At 37.0% G+C, this 25,352-nt stretch overlaps 2 protein-coding genes across 2 annotated transcripts; both read left to right on the forward strand.

Moving 5' to 3' along the window:
* Positions 1-697: 697 nt before the first annotated feature.
* LOC144648577 (biglycan-like) lies at positions 698-10,294 on the forward strand. Its single transcript, XM_078508100.1, has 10 exons — positions 698-825; positions 3,032-3,231; positions 3,486-3,557; positions 4,968-5,027; positions 6,523-6,597; positions 7,448-7,522; positions 7,753-7,824; positions 8,478-8,552; positions 9,867-9,938; positions 10,225-10,294. Exons 2-10 carry the CDS (start codon positions 3,041-3,043, stop codon positions 10,292-10,294), a joined length of 762 nt encoding a protein of 253 aa, XP_078364226.1. The 5' UTR covers positions 698-825; positions 3,032-3,040.
* A 1,368-nt stretch (positions 10,295-11,662) lies between these two features.
* Positions 11,663-23,372, forward strand: LOC144650576 (uncharacterized). Its single transcript, XM_078510276.1, has 12 exons — positions 11,663-11,731; positions 14,932-15,003; positions 15,694-15,765; positions 16,599-16,670; positions 17,087-17,155; positions 17,269-17,340; positions 18,225-18,296; positions 18,384-18,440; positions 19,589-19,776; positions 20,204-20,323; positions 20,776-22,281; positions 23,159-23,372. The coding sequence occupies exons 1-12, from the start codon at positions 11,688-11,690 to the stop codon at positions 23,344-23,346; spliced, it is 2,532 nt and encodes an 843-aa protein (XP_078366402.1). The 5' UTR covers positions 11,663-11,687; the 3' UTR covers positions 23,347-23,372.
* The last annotated feature ends 1,980 nt before the right edge of the window (positions 23,373-25,352 follow it).

A 25,352-nucleotide genomic window follows, 5' to 3' on the forward strand; every position in this document is an offset into this window, starting at 1 on the left:
TCTTCTCAAATGTTTCACAAAACAGTTTGTTATTCCAAATCTATTTGATCGTGTAAATGGCACAACAATTATTTGTCGACAGTTCGAACCTAAGTGCGCCAGCAATGACTTTGGACAGCGGAGATACGCAAAAACGCACGCGCAATAGGCAGAGCTGTCGCAACATTCAATTCATTTTTACTTTATGACAACTTTCATTCGTCACATAAAAGCTAACACGCCAGCATCTCAGCAAATATATTTGTTACATAAAAATTGGCCAATTTGCCGCGTCTACACAAGCAAATAAAAATTCACATTAACATTGTCACAAAAAATTGTTCGTGTTAACTGGCTTTTATGTGCTGCATGATCAACGGTATTAAGTGTTTTTTTGAGTGACGACTTCCGACGCCGGCTTCGTTTCTTTATATTTAATATTAATATTAATCATTTTCTACGGCATTTTGGAAAACGTTCAAGAAAACATACAAGTTTTCTTTCAATATCTATGCTGACAGAGAGCCAACGTTAAATCATTCCTGAACCAAACTTTTTTCAACCATGTTGTTGCTATGAGATGTATTCAAAACAAAGGGATTCATTTCCTTATTCCAAAACAAACAGCATGGAACGATTCGAGTTTCGAAACTTTGATAAACAGTTATAAACCTAGCTCAAGAGAATCTTCCGGTTAGTTTAAACGTCATGTGAGATGGGCGTTCCTTCATGGACTTAAAACCCAGGCCTAAGCATTTGAATGTCCTTGAATCGGATAGAGTTGGTAATTGAGACCCCACAGCCATGCGAACTTATTAAGCTGGTAGACAGCTTTGTGCTGTTAAGGTAAAGTATTGTTACCCAGTGTGTAGTGTGAAATTTGTTCATAACGTTAGCACGGGTTCTTCCGTGACATGGCCAGAGATCAAACTTGTCCATGCCATTTTCGTTTCCGCGAAGGCCGTGCAGTTTCATCCTAATTAGTAATTACCTTCTAATATCCAGAAAAAAGGTTTTTTATTTCACTTTAAAATTTTTAAATTCCAAATATTACAGTGAAAATCATAAAACCGTGAACACCTTTATTGATCTTGGATATGAAAATTGTTGCAGAAAACCATCGAATGATAGCTCAAAATGGCGGAAAATGTTAAAACATGGACAGTGATGGAGTCAAAAGTATTTTTGGAACAGTTTGACAACTAGTTTCTCTAAAAAAAATTTCTAGTATAATTAAAGTGTTCACGGTTGTCGTATTTTCACTGTAAGTTACTTTGCAATATGTTTTTAAAACCCCAGGGATGTGCTTTTTACCTTAGTGACAGTTCTCATCCAGCTTGCCTTGCTTAGATGTCTTCCTAACCTTGTTTGACCTTGTTTGAACACAAGCCGTCATTCGATCTTCACATAATCAGTTTCTGATGCATGCAATTCTCTTTTAAGCTAGGGATTTTTATCATTCAAGATTTTTCCAAGTCAATTTTGTCAATTTTTGAATTCAAACCATGGTAATGTATTCAGTTGTATAATGGTTGATAAAATATTGGTAATAAAATATTGGTAACTTTTAGACGATAATATTAACTTTTAGACGCTAAGTCCTCGAGCTGACGACTAAACGTTTGTCGTTATTGAAATCACTGGTACGATTCCTTTTCCTTATAATTTATTCAACAATCAGTCTAGCAGAGCAGAGGCTCGAAACATATTGCAACATTCACACAGGATTGAATCTGATTGATGTTCGATCAAATTCGAACCATGCCCGCGTCGGATTGAATAAATATGATTCGAAACTGAGATCGGGCAAAACTTCTGAATTACACTAAAGAAAGAAGGCAATTAAAACTTTCATCAGTCCTGTGACCATTATGTCAGAAAATCAGCTTGCTTAACCCTTAAAATACCACGCTTCTGTTTTTTTTCAGCCGTTTTCTGGGTTAGGCAATCTTTTAATTTCATGATGGCATATAAGAAGCTTAATAATTATTTTTTTCAAATGGGCATTTTTTTTTTCTTTTAGGGCCGGGGCAAAATTTTTTTTTTTTTCCAACCCCCCGCGGGAAAAAAAAAGGGGGGGGAGAGGAAAAAAAGAAAAAAAAAGAGGGGAGAAGAAAAAGGTTAAAGCGAGGGGAGGGATCAATTTATACCCAGTTCTAAAATCAAAGAATTGTTCCAGAAGTTTCACGTATCGTATTTCCTAGGGGCGATATCCCTCAGACAAGAGCCCTTTCCTTTAAGGGCCCATTTTATAGCACCAAAACAATACCTGTTAATAATGTCGACTTTGAAAATTTTCCACCAATAAGAGCGCTTACAAGCCAAACAAAGACAGCTTCGTGACGATTCGCTCGCACGGAAGAATTACCGTTCAAGGGCAAACGAAAGGCAAAGGAAACTGCATGCATGCAAAAAAAAAACTTCACTGCTTCGCTTTTCTTCCGTAATACCCATTCTCGCCCAAAAAGGGAAGCCTAGAGCCAAGTGGCCCATACTTGCCGGAGCTTATCCCGGATTCTGTAGCATTAAGCGGCTAGGAATATTTCTACTTCCCCCTGAATGGGATGTTTGTCCATTGCAGGGTACCCACCGGCCCAGCATTATGTCGCCTTGACCCATTTATACACCTGGGTGGAGAGAGGCACTATGAGAGTAAAGTGACTTGCCCAAGAACACAGCATAATTACCCCAGCCAGGCCTCGAACCCGGATCACTCGATCCGGAGTCCGGCACACTAACCATTAGGTCACAGCGCCTCCCATTCTCGCCAAAGGATTATCTCAAGAATTTCACAAACCCATCTCTCCTCAAACGTTCTGCTACTTATCACTTATACTATCATGCTTATGGTTCTCCATTCCAGAGACGAAAACGAAACACTATTTCTTTCTGAAATAGCTGCTTGTTAATATTACTGCGTTTCGCTGTATTTAGGTTAATGAAATCAATTTATCTGTCGTTGTTATCATCAAGTTCCCGTTTAGTTATCGCCGTTTGAAATCTATCATTTTTTTTTTAAATATATAATATATGGCTACGACTGTCTCAGCAGACAGGCGGGATGTATACCACTCTGAAACAGATCTATTTGGTTCTCGTGCTTGTCGTGGCATGCAATGGCTCTTGCCCAGATTCAAGGAAGTGCATCTCCCCAGGGTGCACCTGTTGTCCATTTGGCTCACAAAAGGTTTCAGTTAAGTGCAGTGGCATTAAGCAAGTTCCACGAGATATCCCGTCCAACACAGTCCTGCTGTAAGTATTAGGTAGATGTCCCATTACCCCATTAAGCATTTATTATACACTGTAGTCACTATCTGTCTTCTCATTGGCTAAGAGCGTACAGCTAATTATGGTTATTAGCGCAACCTAAGGGATGGCCATTACTTTTTTTTAGGGGGGGAGGGGAGGGGGGTGTTCGGGCAATTTTTCCAATAAAAATGTTTCGTGGCGCAATATCACGACTGTTCTTTTGTGCATAATTTTTTTTCCATTTTTTTTTTCTTCAGAGATCTTTCCGGAAACCATTTGAGTTCAATACAGGAAGACTCGTTAAGAAATCTGACGTCACTCCACGTATTGTAAGTAGCGCTGATCACGCATCATCCACTCTCCGCGCCCATTTCCCGCCAAAACAGGTGTTTATAAACGTCTATACATATAGCGAAATTTCTTGACGGGTTGCTATCTTGTAAAGTTTCAATTCCTACATTTTGATAATCGATTCCTCTAAAATTTATCAAGGGTATTTGGGGATGATTGAATCACATCATGATTGTCCTTTTAATGAGAGATGACCGTTTACTGAGATGTTACAAGCTCTAAAAAGTTTAACTGCAGATGATGCGATTTTGTGCCAAAATTTTCAGCAAGAGCACAGCACCAAATTAAATGATTGTATAACCTAGTGAAAAATTACCTCTTTTGTGCTATGACAAGAACGAAAATTTCGATTTCAAAAACTGCTTGAAGTTATAATTAATGGCTTCTAAGAGAGTAAAAATGTGAAATGTAAACTTTGAAACGTGCTATCTTCATTTTGAGAAGGACTTTTAAAAATTCGCTCTCGTCATAACACAATAGAGTACACCAGGTTTATGTTCCTCGCGCGAATCAACTCTTGAAATTCTATATCGGCGGAGAGAAACTTGGACACAAAATTGCAAGGTTTGAGCCTTCCGAAGATCTTTCGAGTCAATGTTTACAACAACGTGTGATATATTCAAAGCTGTGAATCTAACTATGATAATTCGTTATGTTGCAGCGCAACAATAACATGTAATTTTTATACAATGAACTATATTCTCATGAAGATTTTGTTTGTTGTCGGCTTTACTCGTCACAGTTCGTGCTTACTCTTTAAATAAATACATAGATATTTTTTTGCGGTATTGCGATATTTGCCGATTTTTTTTGCGATAATACGGTGTTCAGCACCCCCAATGTACCCCTCTACAAAACGTATCCTTTCAAAAACTGTCTTAAGGCCGTGCAGGACCCTTGAAATCAAGCTGCCTAGTAAACTAGGCGGGTATTAGTATCTCAATGCGGCGTACAAAGAGGGGGACATTGGGGTTTGCGGTATACCTATTGCGGTATTGACCATTTTTTTATGCGGTATTTCGGTAATTTTAATCTTGAGTTGCGGTATCGCAGTATTTTCCAAACCCGCAGGATGCGTTTTCTTAGCGTTTTGGTCGACGATAGTCGGTATAAAAACTTATCCTTCGCACTTTCAAAACATTTTTAGCCGTTTCTGGTTGTTTCGAAAGCAAACTGAGACAAACATTTTTTTTTTTTTATCTACAATTTGGCTGTTTTAAGCAAATTTACATATTGTGTAATCATTTATTAGATTTTTTTTCGGCGGCATTCATCGCACGCATCAAATTGTTGTGCGCAACCTCAAAAATACCAGGAAAAGATATTTTACCACTGGACAACACAACCTGTATGTCACTTACTATTGGTAAAATTTATTACTGTTTCAGAAATCTCAATAACAATCGCATTCAAGAAGGATTTTATCTCCCAGAAAGCGTGGTCAGAATGTGAGTTTTAAAGAATCTAAATAATATTAATATTAATAATAATAATAATAATATAATAATAATAATAATAATAATAATAATAATAATAATAATATTATTATTAACGGGAAATGCGTGTCCTCAACAACAGCAGGTCCCTAGTCAAGGAGAAGTTCCTATTAGAATCGTTTTGCCCTACAAGGATCAAAAAGCAGCAAACTCAGTACGCAGACAACTGAGCGATCTCAGCCGAAAGATAAACACCGAGATCCGTCCAGTTTACACCAGCCGTAAGATCAAAGACACAATTAAAGTGAAGGAACAGAAACCGCCCATCGTAAACCAACAAAGCGCTGTTTATTATTATAAGTGTGATCGGTGTGATGCAGATTACGTCGGCTATTCTTGTCGACACTTGCACCAGCGCATCGAAGAACACAAAGGATCGTCTATCGGACATCACGTGAAAGAGCAACATGGAAAGGAGCCACACAACATCGAGAAGAATTTTAAGATTTTAAGGAAGTGCCAAAGCAAGCTTGACTGTTTGATTTTTGAAATGCTTTTTATTAGACTTCTGAAACCGAAACTTAACAAACAGAGTGACTCGCTCCGCGCGAAATTATTTGTTTAGATATTTTTAGGTATTTTAATGTTCTTATTCTCGTCGTCTTATTCGCTTGTTTTACGTTTTTAATTATATCTTTTACAACTATGCATGCCATTCGCACAAAGTTATTTTTTAGCCATTTTTAGCCTTTTTATTCTTATTGTCTATTGTTTGTATATACATATTTTAGCGCTTTTACTATATTTACACATGTAATTTTATTCTAACACCTAACTTGAAAATGACCGTCGAACGGTCGAAACGTTCCAATTTTTATCGTTTAATTTCATTATACAATCAACTTCCAAAAACTTGTTGATTCGAATAATAATAATCATCATCATCATCATCAACAACAACAACATCACTGGAATTCTACTAGTGTACTAAGCAAATGCGACACTCTGATTGGCTGAGCTACTCGAATACTATCAGCCGTTAAGTCTTGAGTTTGTTCACCTAAGAATTTGCAAAAATTAATTATATTTTTTAATGTGGAAATAATTGTATATCGCTCACTTAGACTGTACTTTAGTAAGAATTCTACTAAAACAACTAGATTATGGACGCGAAATTTCTATTAGACCGTTCGCTACTCTGCCCATAACGATTTACAGCATTTATCAATAATAATTTAGTTTGAAGAACGGTTTTGCTGCATGTCATTCCTATTGACCTACCAGGCCCCTAAATACACGAGGTGACTCCTTTTCGTGATTTGCACACTCCGGCTGTCAGTTTATTTTGTGACAAATTGTTTTTCTTCGTGTCATTTAATTTTTTTCTCTCGTTAAAAGAAGTAGTAAGTTTATGTTGGTCTTTTTCAAGCTGCCGCTTTCTGTTATTCCCCAAACGTCATTATTATAGTATTCAATCAGTTGGATTGTAGTTTGTTTCTGTTTCTAGTGAAATGAGAGATAACCTGTTATCATTCAGCGGCCTAAAAATGGTTCTAAAAGGATTAAAGCGACTCACTTATTTGTAAGTATGTTTATCTATTTTTTAAGCTACTTTTTCCCTTTCAAAAAGTAATTAAAAACAGGATAAAATAACTTGCGCCAAAGAAGACAAAAAACCTTTTATGCGAAAACATGTATTTCAATCAAAAAGTACATCCAATTTATACTTTGAGTGTCTGGCATATACCCATCAATGATACCACTTGATTTTGGCTTTAAAAAACTGCCAAACCAGCTATGGCATTTCTGTTTCCTGATTGGATACACGAGTGTACGTTGTTGATGCGCCTCAGTGCTACGTTGATAAATAAATTATAATTTGTCATTTATGTATCCTGTTCCTGCTAGATTAAATGCTATGCATATAAACAAGTATGTATGTCTTGCTTTGGCGAAGCTGTGTTTGCTGGGATAATGAAAGACAAGACTACCATTTGGCAGATTTTGGCCACGAGTGTGGACGTTTATTTTTATATCAAGAATAGAAAGCTTAAAATATGGAAACCTTAAACTATTATCCCAGCAAAGGTGAGGGAGAACCCGCCAACCCAAATCAACAGAACAAAGGGAGTGGAGGGAGGGGAAAATTATCTTGACTAGTTGCAAGCCGGCCATGTGGGAAAGGGCGATGTAACCGCGCCTGCATAACCTAAGAGCGCGCAAAACGTGACCGGAAGTAATCGTTGGAGGGAATTACACCGGATGCTGGGAAAGAATTACGAAACAAGCTACATAAACTGCTTTACCACTCGAAAATAAAATTCATATCTTCGCGCCGCCGTGTAATATGCTCTATTTATTTTTGCAAACTAAATATCTTTTATTTCAACCATCGTATGTTTGAGCCATTGCAATTTCATTTTTTTCCACAGGGATGTTAGAAATAATAAAATTGGACCTTACCTTACTTCGGACGTTTTTGCTGGCTTTGATAACATGGTTTATCTGTGAGTGTTTTTTTTTTTTCAAACATACAACTAAACTGTTTCCCTTCTCGAAAAGGGAAACTGCCTAGCTGTCGACAACCAAAAAATTTAGCGTTAAGTTGTCGACAACTTAACTCACAAACTACGTTTTTTAGTTGTCGAGAACATTGAATTGTCGATAACAAATAGTTGTCGACCACAAAATGTCTCTAGTCTGCAGAGGCCCTAATATTTGAACAATTTATATTCAGACACTTGGGAGGTTGCCATATAGAAAACATCCAGAGTGGAACTTTTCAGGCGATGAAAAACTTGGGTCATCTGTAAGTTAATGAATACTTAATCAATTTATCAATTAAGTTGTCGTTGTATTCTAAAAGCATCAAGGAAAAAATTCACCATTCTCGTTTGACTTTCGACATGTTTTGAAAAAAACTGCAAACATATCAGGATTAGGCTAAGGGCTGTTATTTCATTGGGAAGAACTTTGGTTCATTTTGTCACCTTCCGGATAAATGAAGTTGTTTCAGATCCAACAATGTTATTATAAATTAAGATGCAGTTAGCGGCGTGTCGACCACTCACAATTTTTTTTAGTGACCTTTAGTGGTAGATTTTTGAGAAGCTGGTGTGGGTCTCTCACTACCTTGTCCTATTGTAAAAAGCTGAGTTCCGTCGCAATGACTTTACGGCTGAGGGGGCTTGTAAGTAGGGCTTCTCTACGGTGTGGTCTCATTCAGCATTGATATTTTGGTGTGATTCATTCACACCATACAATTAAAATACTAAGAAGAACCCAAAGTAACTATTAAACAATGTTCGAAATGTTAAGCTATGTTGGTTGATATATTGAATGAACGAACAGCAGACAGACATACATACAGACAGACAGATAGACAGACAACAGAGCTCAAAGATGAATGATCTAACGGAATAATGGACAAAAAGTAGTTGTGGGTTCATTTTTTTCCTACAGCTACCTTTCTTGGAATATGTTATCACACATAGAACCAGCAACACTGGAAGGACCTTCTGATGAACTGTCATTCTTGTAAGTCATTCAGTATGATTTTCTTTAATTTTTAATTAATACATTTCAATCCTGATAAAAATTGAACATCACTGTTTTAATTGTAAGCAATTTAAAATTGCTCACACACTACGAGGATCACATTATTCATTTCATCATTAATCCGCAATTCACAAATATGTCTTTCAAATATTTTCTCTGTTATGACTACTGTCTTATCATTTGCTATTTTTTACTTTATTGGTAAGTTATAACTTTTTAAAAAAGAAAAAATGCAAAAAGGTTTAGTGATACTATCCCTAGGTTTTACCATGTAAGTATGCCTGGATAATACCAAGCTAAGTTTGTTTAGAAACATACATGTATTTGTATGTATTTTTATTCCCTTTGCCAAGATTTCGAATAAAAGAAAGGCTAAAGGCGGTATATAAACAATAACCTAAAAAAATGTAGGGAACAATTTTTAAAACGAATAAAACAATGAAAGAGTTCATAAATAAAAAGTCCATTTTAAAGTACGTCACATTGATCTTCGTCAAAATTTTCGTCAATAAATCTCCCGTATGTTCTTGTCATTCATCGATTGTTTTCGTCGAATCAACACATTCCCACAACTTTTGAAAGCCTCCGCAAATCGGTGGCGTGTTCAGTTTTGGAGGTTTTTATCGTTTTAGCTCAACGTACTTCGCATCAAAAACGTTGTCAGCTTAAAATTCCGGAGAGCTATCTAATCGTAACTCGTCGTGTTTTTTCCCGCGTCCTTGTCATGTTGTATTTTCTACCAATCGTTTTCCATTACAGTAACGAGTGTGAAGAATTTCGGCCTTTACAAGGCTTCCTCTCAGACTGTCTAGCAAAGTGACGTCTGTCTGCGCTATTATCTGTTTTCTAATGTTTGTAGAAATTACGTCAGCTTTGCAATCAAAAAGCTTTATGTAAATATGACATTGTAATTCGATGTCAGCGTGAATAAGCTGTATACACCTGATTGAAGAATCGTTGACCCATGAAAAGCATAAACCATGAACGATGCGACCTTAAATGTCTCCTGGGAAATCGGAAAATATATTAGTCATCTCTGACAAGGTAAACATGATATTTGCATAAATCATGCTCTTAAAGCTCTCAAGAAAGAAAACATCTTGATTATAAATAAATGGAATACATGATTGCTAAGCCTGCCAAGGCTGTCTACCCAGAATACCATTGGGTAATACCGTTCATGGTTTATGCTTTTCACAGGGTCAACGTTTCTCCAATTATGTGTACTCATAGCCAATGTATAAAGAGATGGTGAGTACAATGTATAATAAATAAATTTGTGTTTCCACACAGGTACCTTAAGGATAATGCTATACGGACGATTGCTAACAAGACTTTCAGTCGCTTCACTTATCTCTATAGATTGTAAGTCTGATTTTATGCCAAAAAATAAATCAAAGCACATCTGAGCACCAGTGAACATCATATACATAGCAACACAGGCGTCCCAAGCTCACGATTAGGAAAAGCAAAGATTTAAGCTTGGGGCGCCTGTGATAGCAATATGCAGGATTATCAAAATTACGAAAAAAATTTGAAATTGACTAACGGATTAAATTGCCAATAATCAATTCATTAATGTACTCTGGGGGAGGGGTACGCTTTGACTGTGATTCTTTTGATGGGATAAACTTTGCTTTTGTCATTATAGGGATTTGGCGGGAAATGAGCTGACATCTATCCCAGATTTAACTGGCCTGAAGAGTGTCCCTGTTCTGTGAGTAAATTGAATTTCTACTTTACAACTGCACTCGGATACACTCAAATAACAGAACACGTTTGAACAAAGCCACACTGGCGAAGTTGGTAAACTATAACATGGATCGAGTCATTGTAGTTTTGTTTAGAGTAAGCACAAGTCCTAAATTTTATTGTAGCTGCACATGTATTTTGTGAAATATGTTTTAAAAAAAGGAATAAGAATAATTTGTGGCAATATTTTGTTCAATTTGATGTGCAGTTTTCAATTTTGCTAAGAAAGCTTTTATTACTACTTTTTTGGGTTTGATGATGAATAAACACATAAGTATCAAGTGATTCAAAACAACAAAATCTTCTTTCTTGTTAACTCTTCAATAACCGTTCAATAACCCGCGGACTCTGAATTTTAAAACCAGCTATCGATTGCGTAATTACGAAGACAATCTACGAGCTTTAAAAAAATCGAAAGATACAAAATGGATCAAAAATCTACCAATGAAAACCCACAGAAGGGACCTTTTGAAAACGTCGAAGTTTACTTCTGTTTCCTAAAAGGTTCGCCATTATTATTAAATGAGTTCACGTATTATTTCTGAAAAGCGCAGAGGTAAAAACGGCATACACAATGACCAGTAAGAGTGGTACGTATATTAGTTCTATTTAATAATGACACTGATTTCTGCTTGCTACCTGAACTGTTGTTGTTAACTTATAAAACAGCTTGACAATGTTTAAGTTAATTGCCTGTAGAGTGATTGCCAGCATATTATATACAGCAGACTTTATACAATAACTGAGAGAATTCTCGCACGCTCATTGATCGAGAGCTATGGTCGATGACAGTATAGGCCATGAAAATGACGTAACATGTAACGCAAAGGCAAATTTTATAACAACTTGCGACTTTTCTACGCACAGAATCTAATAAGTTGTGAAATGCCACACACTATTCGACTTCAAGTGCGAAATTTTCGATGTTACGAGTTGTCACACACGCGTGAATTCGGACCAGTTCGGTGTCATTGTAAAAAAATCTGCCACATTTTTCCGTGGTCTACACTCTTATAGACCATAGAAATTACGCCAAAAATGTCCAAAGTTTGCAGTTTTGTGACGTCGTTTTGATTGTCAATAAGAGTGTGGACAATGGAAAAATAAGGTCAATCGCGATTTGTTAACTTGTTGACCCTTGCCCGCGATCGTGCCCTCCAGGGGCAGTACTTATCATCCCGGGGAAAAAAAATGAAAGACGCCTGATCACAAGTTACGTTGAACACAAAACTATTTAGACCAAACAAGATTCGCTTTGGATGTGTTACACAAAATAGCTTAATATCATGATTTTGCATTAAATCTTGCTCACTTTTAACCATTTATTTCAGACGATTTCAAGAAAACCACATCAAGAATATAATGCAACTTGCATCTGCATTTGACGTAAAATTGGCCTGGTCTTTGTAAGTTATAGATAGTAATTCAGCATGGTTGTTTATATTTTAACACTTTTGCACCCCATGAGGTTTTTTTGCGCAATTTTGAAAAGGTGGTTTAATTACTCTATGATGCTGAAATTTTAGTAGCTGTTCATTTTAGTAGCTGTTCATTCATTCCTCGCGAAAATTTGATATGTTACGTTGCCATGGTAACCGCCTTGCTACAGGAAGGATTGGCAGCTATCGTCTTTTTTTGACATTATTCTTTAATTTTTCCATGTTTCCTAAACAAAATCGCAAATATCTTATAATTTTACAGTCATTAGCATTTTGGCTTGATTATGTGTTAACCTTCGGACGTACAAGCAAATTCATACCCCACCATCGTACAAGGGGGGGGGGGGGGAGGTTGGGGTTGATGGAACCCCTCCCCGGAGTTTTCGTTCTATTAGGCGCAGCAAAATTATTTTGCACTGAGTAAATAGCCCTTCGCTTACTCCTCAAGATGACATAATTTTTGTTGACTGAGCCTTCAAATGACATCACGTGACGTCATAATAGCCACCATCTTGAACCCGCCATCTTGCATTTCACTGTTTTCTTAGAAAGTCCGAAAAAAAACGGAAATTGATGCATAATCAAGCCAAAATTGCTTTGAAAAAAACCAAATCGTACAATTCTGTTACAAAAAGCTGGCAAAAAATAAAGAAAAATGTTTAAAATGACAATATTTGGCAATAATAATAATATTAATAATAATAATTTATTTCTTGCGCATTACATTAAAAAATCTCAATGTTCTTACAAGAAAAATATTTTTATAAGGAAACAATAAGTAGATAAAATATTTAAATTACAATAGGATAAAATAGTAAGGCAACACAGGCAAGGCAAGATAGGCAAGTCCTGCTTGTAACTTTGACGTTGCCATGGCAACGTCAAATAACATGGACACATGCTTGACATATCAAAATTTTTACAAGGGATGAATGAACAGCTACTGAAAGTTTCAGCAATTTGGAGTAAATTATCTTTTCACCTTACGGGGGGGGGGGGGAGGTTGGCATCCACCTCTCCCCCTCCCCCTTGTACGTCCGAGGGTTAATTTCCGTTATTTTCGGCCTTTCTGAACAAATTAGTGAAATCCAAGATGGTGGTTCTAATGACGCCATACGACTTCATAGCCCACAAACTCGTGTCATCTTGTACAACAATTAATCTGAAGCCTTATACTCTGTAAATTATTTTTGCTGTGTCTTAAACAAAAGTGCTGGCTGGGCTTCAAATTAACAAATCACCCAGACATGATAACATTCCTCCAAGAATTTTGAAAGCACGTGCTTTAGAGCTTGCACCTTCTCTTGCCAAGTTATTTAACATCTCCTTAAGTTCTGGTAACTTGCCCAGTGAGTGGAAAGTGGCTAATGTTTTACCGATAAATAAGTCAGGGGATCGTCCCGTGTCATTGACAAGTATTGTTGTTAGGACATTGGAACGCTTAATCCACAAACACATTATAGCCTTTCTCACTGACCAAAGTCTGTTATGCGACAACCAACATGGATTTAGGAAATTTCGCTCTTGTTTCACGCAGTTGCTCCAATTATTACATCATTGGTTTTCAACATTTACAAACATGGAGCACTAGATGTTATGTTTCTAGACTTTTCAAAAGCGTACCTATGGAATTAAAGACCAGTTACTTGGTTGGATTAAAAATCGTCTAGTTGGAAGAAAGTAGAGAGTGGTTATTGAAGGTCATGCATCTAATTGGCTAGAAGTTACATCGGGGGTGCCCCAAGGGAGTATTCTGGGACCACTTTTATTTCTGATTTACATCAATGACATTCCTTCTAGTGTTTCCAGCTGTAACGCGGATCTCTTTGCGGACGATAGTGTTCTCCATCGGCAGATATTGTCTTTAGAGGATCGATTGTCAACTCTTTCAGAGTGATGTGGTTTCAGTAAGGCAATGGTGCGATGCTTCACAAATTCAGTTCAATGAAGAGAAATGTCGTGTACTTCACGTTACAAGACAGAAACATCCTCTCAATCAAGACTACAGCTTGGGTAGTAAGAAGTTAGAAGTTGTCAATTATCACAAGCACCTTGGAGTCACTATCTCTGAAACATTATCATGGGATTTCCACATCAACTCCATCTGTGCCAAAGCTAGGCGTGTAATGGGATTGATTCGAAGAGCATTTGGATTTAAGTCTCCAGCGGCGGTTTAAGTGGCTTTTAAAACCCTAGTTAGACTATTACGGGAATACTGCTGTCCTGTGTGGAATCCTTACATGGTCAGTCATGTCAAATCAATTGAAGCAATCCAACAAAGATCGACAAAACTTATATGCGTATCAGACTTATCATATGAACCAAGACTTGATAAACTTAAGTGGCCTGCACTGGAACTAAGAAGAAAGTTTCTTTCTTTGGTGCAAGTGTATAATTTGGACTTTGTGACATCGACGCTGCTAAGTACTTTGACATAGTAGGCGAATCTCGTACTAGATTCAATCACAAGCTTTTATTAAGACCAAACTATGCTCGCACTAATTACTTTAAGTTTTCCCTTTTTAATAGATATATAAACGACTGGATTCGTTGCGGAGTGATGTCCTCGAGGCTCAATCATAAATCTTATTTTAAAAAAAGCTGTTCAGCCATTTAATCTTTTAGCAACATGAACATATATATTAATATTACTTATCTTAGTATAATAGATTGTTACTAGCGTATTTTTTTTTAATTTAATTTTATTTTATTCTGGTCATTAGTAAATCTATTCTTAATTTTTAGCTTTATCTAGGATAACAGCTTTTACATGCGATTCAGTTTCCCCTGCTGTTATCCTCCCACTAGTTTTTTTTATTGTTATATATTTTATCTTTTTAGTTGTAAATGTTTATTGTAATGTAAAGAAAAAAAAAGAGAACAAAAACCTCCGGGGGGCATCACTTTACCACCTCCTTGGACCACGGTAGGGTACGAATTTGCGTGTACATCCGAGGGTTAAGGATACTGGTTAAGTTGGGTACTAGTTTGAACCGGGCCATATTGTTGGGAGGAGAGCGCTCTCACCACTGCGTCATCCTCCCTCCCTCCCCCTCATGAATATATCATAAAACAACATATTTTCATTATCCGACAAGTTAGCCATTGTGATAAATTAATATGACATTCATGTGACTGATTGCTGAATATATTATCATTTCTTTCAGGACACTGGCAGAAAATGAGATTGATCACTTACCAGCAGGCATATTTCAGAAATTGTCTGTGATAAATTACGTGTATGTATGTATCTAGAGGGTCTGGTTGGGGTGTAACTGAAAGCTGAGAATTGGTCAAATTTTTTCTTGTCAGCTGAGAAATGATGCGTTTTGCCTGAGATCTGGGATCTGCAAAATTTACTGATAACTTAAAAATGGATTGAAATTTTCACTATCAGCTGAGAAATGCAAAATTCACTGATAGCTGAGAAAAAAACATGAGATGTCAACTGATGTAATAAGAAGTCGCCAAAAATCTAACACCCCCTATCTTCACACTGTACCTAAGACTGACCAATCAATTCTTAAAAATTCTTTCATTTGCTTTAAGGTTTTCTCAAATTTTTTACTCTTATTTCAGTCATAAATTATTTAGCTTGCTTATTATCATGTGAATTATCGCTCGTTTGTTTTATATTTCACTACCATTCGAGCATAGACTGAAGCATCCTTCAGAAGCCACACTGAACGTGGGGAAGGCGCAATGACTGAATATGAATATTTCAAGTTGAGGTTTTCAGGAAAGAGCATTACTTGCACTAAAAGTGCATTTGTATCATCTGGTTTTGTTCGTGATTAAAGGCTTTTAAAAGGACTAACTGTGCGCAACAAATATATAATCATGCTATTTAATTAGTTGCTACGTTCGGGTTAACTTCAGTATACTTCGTAGCCAAATCTAATTCATTACATTGTTGTCTTTTTGTGAAGTGACCTATCCTACAACAATCTACAGTCAATACCAGATAGGGCATTTTCTGCCTGCAGGAATTTAACACAACTGTAAGTGGATTTAAACTCAACTGAGTTAATGTCAGTGTCTTTCATAGAAACCCTGGGGCGTAAAAGGGAGGGGCTGGTGAAAGTCAAGTACCGGAGGTTTTTTATGACACATTTGAAAAGGGGCTCTATTCTAGAATGCCAAACCTTTCAGTAGCTGTTGATTCATTCCTTGGGGATATTTTGACGTGAAGCTATTTGTCCTGCCTAATCGACATTTCCATTGAGTTTCCATTGAGTTTGTTACTCTTCCAGTTAATTTCTTGTTTTGAGGTTTCCGTTAGTATCTTTACAGTTTAAACTCATTCTGGTATCATTGTTATGTTTAAAAATACAATAAGAAGGCTTTTTTAAGCCTCCGGGAATTTAAGGGGGAATGAGTTTAATAGAATGCGAACTATCATAGGTTTTTTTTTTAAATCATAACTTAAGCTAAAATATTTAGTCAATCGAAGTTTCAGAATCGTTTTTATTAGAACGGAGCGCCTTAAAGAGATAGAAAAAAATGCGATTTTGTGGCATTACGACGTCAAGTCCAAGATGGTGGACTTTATAACGCCTTATGACGTCATGATCAGCAGGTTACATCTTTTCTTATAAAGCAAGCCACAACCTCTCTATTAAAGGCAAGAAAAGTGGCATGTTCCCCACGAATAGCTCCCCTAAAAAGCGTGCAGGCCAGACAGAAGCTGTTTGGTCGAACGAAGCCCTCAATTTCATTTCCTATGCAGAGCAGTGGAAATGAAATTCATTTGGCTGGCAAATAGTAAGGTTTCCAGTGATAATTATATTTTGTGTAAGCACTTAAACACACCATTTTCCCCCTTTTCTACAAGTTTTTTAGACTACAACCAAATTTCGTGGATCGACCGTCAGACTTTTACTGGACTTGTAAATCTAAGGAGACTGTAAGTAGCTTTTTAATCAATTTTTTTGTGGCTCAGCAGTTATTGTCTTGGAGCCGTTTTAAAATTGTTCTTCAAATGGTTCAATATAGGTGTCGCGACATATCATAAGACGGTAATTAACTGATATAAGAATGATAAATTCGATGTACCTGCTGACAACAATGGAAGTTAAAGTCAACAAAGTGAACAACATCGTTTCATTATCATTTAACATTTTTTAACATATATATAAATACTAAAATTGCAGTCAGGGACAGACAAAAATTATCTGTCTTTGTACAATTTTGCTCCGGGAAGAATCTGTGGTCGAGTGCGTCGAATGGCCCTAGATGTTGAAGCTATGATCTCTCGTGAAAGGTCAAAAGGTCGTTTTCTTGTGACATATTGCTTATAACAATTGTAAATACATTTTTCAGGATGATAACAAAAAACAAGCTGACGTACATATCCAGTTACACTTTTGCTGACACACCTTTACAATTCCTGTAAGTCTAAATACATTGGTGTTTTGCAATCAGTAAATTTACAACTGATGATTTATTGGTTTATCCGAGAGTGATACATATTGAATAATGAATGAAAATGTTTACTGTTGAAGGATGCTCCATGGCAATGCAATCAAAAATATCGAAGGAAAAGGTTTTCAAGGCCTTAGCAATCTCCAGATCTTGTAAGTCTAACTCATTACTGTCTTTACTTAGTTCATGTGCCAACACTTCCAAATTCCAACTCGATCGGGAATACACGGCCCCACAAGCTTCTAGCTTTAAACCCTACCGTGTCTAAATAAAGGTAATTTATTTATTTATTTATTTTTTTTATGTGCTTTCATTAAGTTCAATAGAAAATTTATTTTCTGTAAAACACCAAGCTGGATTTATACACATTGTATCGCTTTTAGCATTACAACTGAGCTGGAATAGGCCTTTTATATGGCTTTATCAAACGGTACAAAAAAGCCCCAAACTGAATATTGCAACAAGCTTTAAAAGCAATTGATAGTTAAGCGTAACAACTGCCAGTTTCATTGTTTGGCTGTAGCTGGCTATCAGCATGGCTGATTTTGTACCAAGTGATCAGGTCTTTCTAGAGGGCATAATGAAATGCGGAAACTTAAAGTGAACAACATGAAAATGGTCGGCAGCTGACAAAGTGTCACATGCTGTCTTGGTGAAGTAGCAGCTTTTCGTAATAAAAATGTATCCCGTGCTGGTTGAGAATATTTAGGTCCTTGGGGATGTGAACGTTAAGCAATCGATAGAAATTGAATGAAATGCATTTTTCGCTTGCTTGAAGCGTTTTCGAAGCGCGTTTTTTGTATTATTGTGAACAAAAAGTTTCAGTCATTTTTACCATCCTTTACAAAGGTTAACTGCTTTACAACAAAACAATGCGAGAAGCTTCTCGTGTTTAGGTTGCGTTTCTTGGACTTGTTCTTGCTTTGTCCTAAAATTCAGACTAGAAGGACAAATGAAACAAAATTACCGAACCAGAATTATAAATAAATGAACTAGTTTACAGAATTCAAACGTTTTACTGCTTTGGATCTTTTAGGACACTATTTAACAATCCACTGAGGATTCTACAGGCTGGATTATTTGATGAAATGAAATCAAATGCTAAAGTGTAAGTAAATTAAGAGCCTTGTGGTAACAACATATCTCTCAGGGTCATTGAGTGAATGATTAACAGTTGAAATTAATTTACTTTCAGGTTTACAACATGTAAAAACATTCAGCGGTTTCCAGCAGGAACATATACTGTCCTTATGTAAGTCACAGGCTTAAATATAGACAAAACATATCAGCATTATATGTAAGCAATAACTCTAAAGTAAACTATTTCTCCATTGTTATTACATGATAAATCCTATGAAAAGGTTAAGCAAAAGGCAAAGCAATTACTTTTATATGCATGGTAAGGATTTCGCAACTCTATTGATTTGAAGAAGTATAGTCGCCATTTTGAAGAGTAATGCCATCAGCCACGTTATAACGATTTTATGCTGCCGTACCTTTTCAAGAGAGAGGTTTTAAGGTCGCGGGGGACATCTTAGGCTCATCATTATGTATTTATTTAAAGCCTATGCACGAAGTGCAACGACTGACATCGACAACTTAACTTAAATAAGCTTTTACTAGGAGTATTGCGCGCCTCTCCTCCTAAATGGAATTCGATTCTAGTCCATCGAGATTATTCCACACCATTTCTGTCAGGTTGCCCTAACAACTCCCTGGAAAAAGACACGTTCAATTAGCCCTTGTGTGTGTTTACGTTAGACTGGCTAGTTTCACCACCAAACCTCACTGTCGAAGTACAATCTTGTCTAAGTACAATCGTCGAAGTACGATTTCCCAAAGCTGCAAAAATGAAGAGAACACCAGGAAGGTGCTTTGGGTTAAGAAAAATTTGCGTAAACAAAGGCTTGAAGGTGAATTTTGAACATATGACGTTATCACAAGGCTTATTTAAGTATCTTGACCGTGAACGCAATACAGTGACCAAGACCAGGCACAGTGGAACACACTAAAATACCTTGGCCATTGCACCCAAGTAAATGGCACAGGAACAGATAAATGGAGCAATTTTAGTTAAAATATCCTAGAATTTCCAAAAGTAGACATCATGATAACGAAATCCCTTTGCGTATGAACATTATTGCCTTCAAATAAAACAAAAACCACCAACAATTAACCTTTAAATGTAGAAGGACACCAAATAGGTTATGTCTAGTCAAAAAGAAACAACGATGGCTTAATCGGGAAATTGAGATATGTATATATTATGCTGAAATATTTTGCGATATTTGCCAAAATGTTTGAAGATACGCCGACTATAACATAATACCTTTAATATTTGTGACATTCTGTTGGGTGCAGGCTGCATGCAACTACAATGTTTTTTTTCTAATCTACTAGTGAATGCGCCCCGTCCGAATCCTCGCACATAACCTTTGATGATCATGGACTAGGGTTGAAAGACGTGCTGTGGCATTCAGGTTTATCTTGTGCTCGTTGTTCTACTGGGTACGCGTGCTATAACTGCAGCTTTTGTTCGCCTGGTTCCTATGGTGACAGGGAAGGAACTTGTGTCAAATGTCCTGCAGGTAATAGAGATATTAAAATATAACTGTGAATACACATATGCATGGGCCAGAAAATAGCAGCAAAAACACAATCTTGGCGTACTTAAGTCCCTAGTATTCAAGGCTTAACGGGGAAAAATTGAAAAAGGCAAAGTGTGGTCATCGGTATACTAAACCACACCAACGATTGAAAAAATGCACGGATTGTAATAAAACACTGGTTAGTGATACCGGCACAATAGATCCCAACGTAAAGAAGCCGCGAAAAACATATAGACTTGACATAATAGAACACTGTTTATAGTGTCTTCGTTTAGTATTAATTTTTGATGTTTTCCGGGAACGCTACATCTTTTACAGTGAAGATATACCTGAAGATATACGGTAACCTTGAGTTACAGAATTTTTGTTTCAGTTTAGCACCTAAATGTACTTTATACGTAAACAGGAGGCTTTTACCAGGACGAAATGGGAGAAACTGGATACAAAACTTGCAGCAATGGTACTTACGTCTCAGAGGAACGTCATCCTGGCAAAAGTGCAACTGATTGTTGGGCATGCCCGTACGGTAAGTACTGTACAGTATGGTTCCTAGATGTAGGGACGTTCGTATCTACAAATGTTCAACGTCAGGGATAGCTGACTTGAGGGCTGAAGGCAGTTATGAGATCAAGATTAGGTACTCTAGGTACTTTCATATTTTTGCTTTGTAATGGTTATGGCAGTGGTTCAAAATTGCTTGAAAAATTCCGAATTCTCAAAGCAGAGATAAACAATCCGTCTGTTAAATTGTTTCAAAGCTATTTTAATACACTAATTTAACGTGTCGGACGGGTATTTCGTATCTGCTAAAATAAAATAAAATAATAATAAAGAAAAACCTCTCTTTTGTCTCCTCTTTACCAATGGGCAAAACAAGCATTTAATTTATGCGTACAGAATACAGTTTCAAGTATTTGTTGTAGTTACAAATTCTACAGACCCATTTTTCCTGAAATATATTTTTTCTTCTTTAAATAGGTACTTTATCTAATGACACCGCTGGTTACCGTGCATGTAGATGCCTCCATGGGTTTTACCGGTTGAATCGTTTTGGCCCCTGCTCAGCATGTCCAGCTTATGGCGTCGACTGCAACAACGATACAGCAATACTGGCACCGAATTATTTCTGGAAATGGACAGAACAAAATAAATTGTTCTACAAGAGTTTTGTAGATAACATCAACACCATTGGCCCTACATACAACAAATCCTTCTCTAAATTTACCAGCTCACTACCAAAGCCACTAAAATGTCCTCGTGTTGCCTCTTGTAAGGGTGGAATTGACTCAGAATGTAATGAAGGATACCAAGGGATTCTGTGTGCTACTTGCACTACTGACCATTACCTCCGATTTAATGCCTGCTTGAAATGTCCAGGTATGACTATAACTCTGCTCACCTCCCTTGGAGTAATTTTCCTTTTTGTTCTGGTGTTTGTGATGGTTCTGTGGGGAGACTCAAAGGCCACAGAGGACAGTCGTACCATCGCAGACATCATCATGTCGTGTTTCAAGATTGTGATTGGATTCTATCAAGTTATTACGGGCATTTTCTCATCACTGGTGAGGGTTCAGTGGCCAGTAGCTTTGATTTCCATGGAAAAATATCTCCACGTCTTGGAAGGAAACATTTTCCAATTTGCTCCATTAAGTTGCATTCATCCTGGACTGCGTCTTGACCAATTCCAAAGATTCTCTACGGTTATTTCTGTCAACGTTTTATTTGTTTTTCTTATTCTTCTTTACCTCCTTCTTAAAAGTCGCTACATCAAAGGAAGACTAGATTGTCCCAACAGCGAAAAATTACAAGCAATCTCTACGTTAAAGAAATCATGCTATCGGAACATTTTCTTGTTTCTACTGGCTTCATACCCAATAACAAGTAAAACAATTATTCGCATTCTACCTTTGCCTGGCGCATGCGTCGAAATATGTTTTACAGAGGATGGCTGCACTTCCCTCCTAAGGGCTGACTATTCCATCAAGTGTTTCACCGCTCGTCACAAACTATACTGGCCCATCGCTGCCGCGTTTGCATTGTATCCTGTGGGATTTCCTCTTGTGATGTTGCTTCTCATTTACAAATTCCGTGACCCAAGTTCTGGTGAAAACATTTCTTTTGGATTGAGAGTGTTCTTTGAAAACTACAAGGAAAGATTTTGGTTTTGGGAGATAACAGAAATGTACCGTAAGCTGATATTAACCTCGTTAATCTTCTTCTTTGGATCCGACAGCCTCTCTCAGAATAGCTTTACCGTGGTGATGGTAGGTACGTTTGGAGTGGCCTACACGTTCCTCCGGCCAATAAAAGGCAAGTTTGAAGACACACTTCAAACTTTGGTGCTGTGGATTACCTTCTTTGACGTCTGCCTTGGTACAATGTACACAAACTGTGATGTCGGTGAAGGTCACAAAGCAAGCCACTCCATCACTATCAACATCATCTTTATGCTCCTAAACGGCTCTGTGTTGCTGGTTGCTTTAGGTAAGGCACACTAACGTAATAATCCAATTATGGAGCTAGGATACTGCCCGGGGGGGGGGGGGGGGGGGAGGGCGGTCTAGACTTGTCAGCTTGTCAGGCATGAAACTGGTATCTTTGAAGTAAAGCAGCTTAAACCACGCCCAGTTTTGTCTTCTTTAGGAGCTTAATTCAAAATTTTCCCTGGCAAGTCTTACGCCAACACAGTATAACAGCGGCTTTTATTTCTACGTGCAACCTTAAACGAGACCTCGACGGCTAAAAGATATTGGCCTTCTGTTCCAAACACCCAGCGCTAAAACAAAATTGGTATATTACACCTCTGATCTAAGCGAGACGACGAGCAACCCTGTCCCTTACAGATGGGAGTACCCCCGGGTAGGCCTTTCTCGATTATGCTATGCTCGATTTTCCCAAAAAATGCCGAGAAAAATGCTAGCATAATCGAGAAAGGCCTACCCCCGGGAGGGGGCACTGATAGACTCGATTACAAGCCGCTTGCATAGTACCTTCCAATCTTTAGCGGAATCTATGTCTCATAAATGAAGCGACTACCAGTATGTTTGCGCTGATGCCCTCTACGTATACCTGAGAATTATAGTCCAACGACTGTTGAACGTGCCCATCCCCAACCCAACATTTTGCCACGATAAATTATAGCCCACTGCAAGTTATTTTCATCAGTTTTTATTGATCCCCTTGTAATTACCACTCTTCGGTGCCCATTTACACTTCTATGAAAAGAGGCACGGCTGAAACGTTAAGTGCCTATAAATTAAAAAGAACAATACAGTGACCCGAACAGAGCTCAAACCCGTACCTAACGATGACACATTAAACTTTAGCCCATACTGATGAAATTTTATAAATTATTTTCCAGGTAAGGGATTCCTCCATGTGAAGTTCTTTTGGAAGAAAATTTCTTCTTGTCTGATTCAATGCTTCCATTTCTGCTGTGGAGCAGTTAGGTATCTACAAGGAAAACTGTCCAGTGTTCTTGACCGTTTGACGTTCAGTACACCAACAATACAGCCATTTGAAACAGAACCAATCTTGATGGATGATTGAGGGCTTCGTTTAACTTAAACGCCAGAGTTAAAGGAACTAAGCCCGGATCTTAGTTTTTTTTTTTTTTGTTTTTTTTATGGAAAAAGAAAAAAAAAAAAAGAAAACAAGGATGGTCATAAGAATACTTTTTTTTATCGTGGCCGGAACGCTTATCTAAGAGGCTTGCTTTCAGGTTCGCCACCAAAATTAGAATAAGATCGAAAAATAAAAACTTCTTAGAAGTGTATAAATAAGCTAAGCTATTATTAAAAATGAATTCGATTTTTAAAAATAGTTATGGTTACAATATTGGTGTAATTAAGTACAAACTTTGTAAAATTGTAAACAAATTACAGATCATTACGGAGTGCTGAAATGGGGGCCATTAAATTGTACTTGTCATTATCACTTTAGCGAGACTTAACTAACATCTTCTAGGAAAAGTAACAGCAAAAAGAAATAAAAAGGACACAAGACAAAAAAACATAAAGGAAATAAAATTGTACATATAAGTCAATTTTACCTACTGATAAAATATAAAATCAGATTACCTAAAAGCTACATAAAATTATAGATACGGATGAGGTGCTAAAAGTCATTATAAGAATTGAGTGTTCTGATGGACTTTCTTTAATTGGTAGTATGTTCCATAGTTTGCAAGGCAAAGATAACGAAAAGAGTTTGAACCATAAAAAGTAGTAGACGGCTTGGGAAGGGTTAGAATGTTGCTGCCACTTAAGGAGTACGAAACAGAGCGTTTAAAAAATATCAATTTAGGCCATATGCATTATTGTGCACTGTGCATCACGTTTTATAGCCAGAAAAATCCGTTACAACGCGGAAATAAGCTTTCTAGTTCATTAGACTCTGTTTTGATTTCTTTATTGTCCTTTGCTAATATTAACCTTTGTTTCGACGCAGTCCCTCTAAATGGAGAGCGTGCGAAATCAAGACAAGATACCGCGCAGAGTAATTCATTATAAGAACTTTATTCATTTTGAATGTTAATTTTTTTGAATTTTAGTCATATAAAGGTGATAACTGTTTTTCTGATAAGTTTATGGGTAACAATTCATACGAAGTTTTACTAAAGAGGGCAGAACTACCTACTTTAAAAAACAGGCGATTGCAAGATATATGCATACTGATGTATAAGGTTAAAAATGGGCTTAGTCCAAATCCGATCAGTCAGCTATTTAAGCCTCATCAGTCGTCCTACCAGCTGAGGCAATCAGACTTTTCGATGCCCCGCTTCACTACAGTTACGTACGGAAAGCTTCTATTAGACACCTGGGGCCGAAACTCTGGGGCCACCTGACGACGGATGAAGAAACTGTCAGTAACTAAGGACATTTAAGAAAATATTCGGAAACGTGACTTCAATAGCTTTTTAAACAATGAACGCTGCAATTGCCACCTCTGTGACTATTAATACTAGCCATGTATATAGTCTTTTTTATCACATAAATAGATTTACTTTTTTAACCGTTTTTATTATTAAATAGCTCCCTTTACTTATTTTAACTTTAAATTATTAATTTAATAGTTGTATAATGATAGCTTTAAGATTTTTTAAGTTTTTTTCTTATTCAGGTGTCCACAATTAGTAGAGGGGACTTTCCCCCAGCTAAACATTTTTAGACACGGAAATAAAGTTTATTATTATTATTATTATTATTATTATTATTATTATTATTATTATTATTATTATTAAAAAACAGTGTAAGTTGGCTTTCGGTGTTTTTAACTAGCGTGCTTTTTTATTATTGATTGCTCCATTAATATAATTTACTATACACTGAGTAGTGTATTTAAATTAGAATGCTTGGCATCACCAGCGTCGCAAAGTTGACTAGACCTGAACGTATCAATGGACGAAAAAACGTCTCTTGCACTGATGAACTGTTATATACCCGAAACGTCTGTGTTCCAAGTAACATTTTTTGGGCACTTTTTAATCTCCATTGTCCAGACATGAAGGTACATGCCGCAACATCCCCTAGTATGACTTTTCAGGGACGTGCGTT

The sequence above is a fragment of the Oculina patagonica genome, chromosome 4 (assembly GCF_052425735.1).
Source record: "Oculina patagonica isolate OP01 chromosome 4, crgOcupat, whole genome shotgun sequence".
NCBI classification, from domain to species: Eukaryota; Metazoa; Cnidaria; class Anthozoa; order Scleractinia; family Oculinidae; genus Oculina; species Oculina patagonica.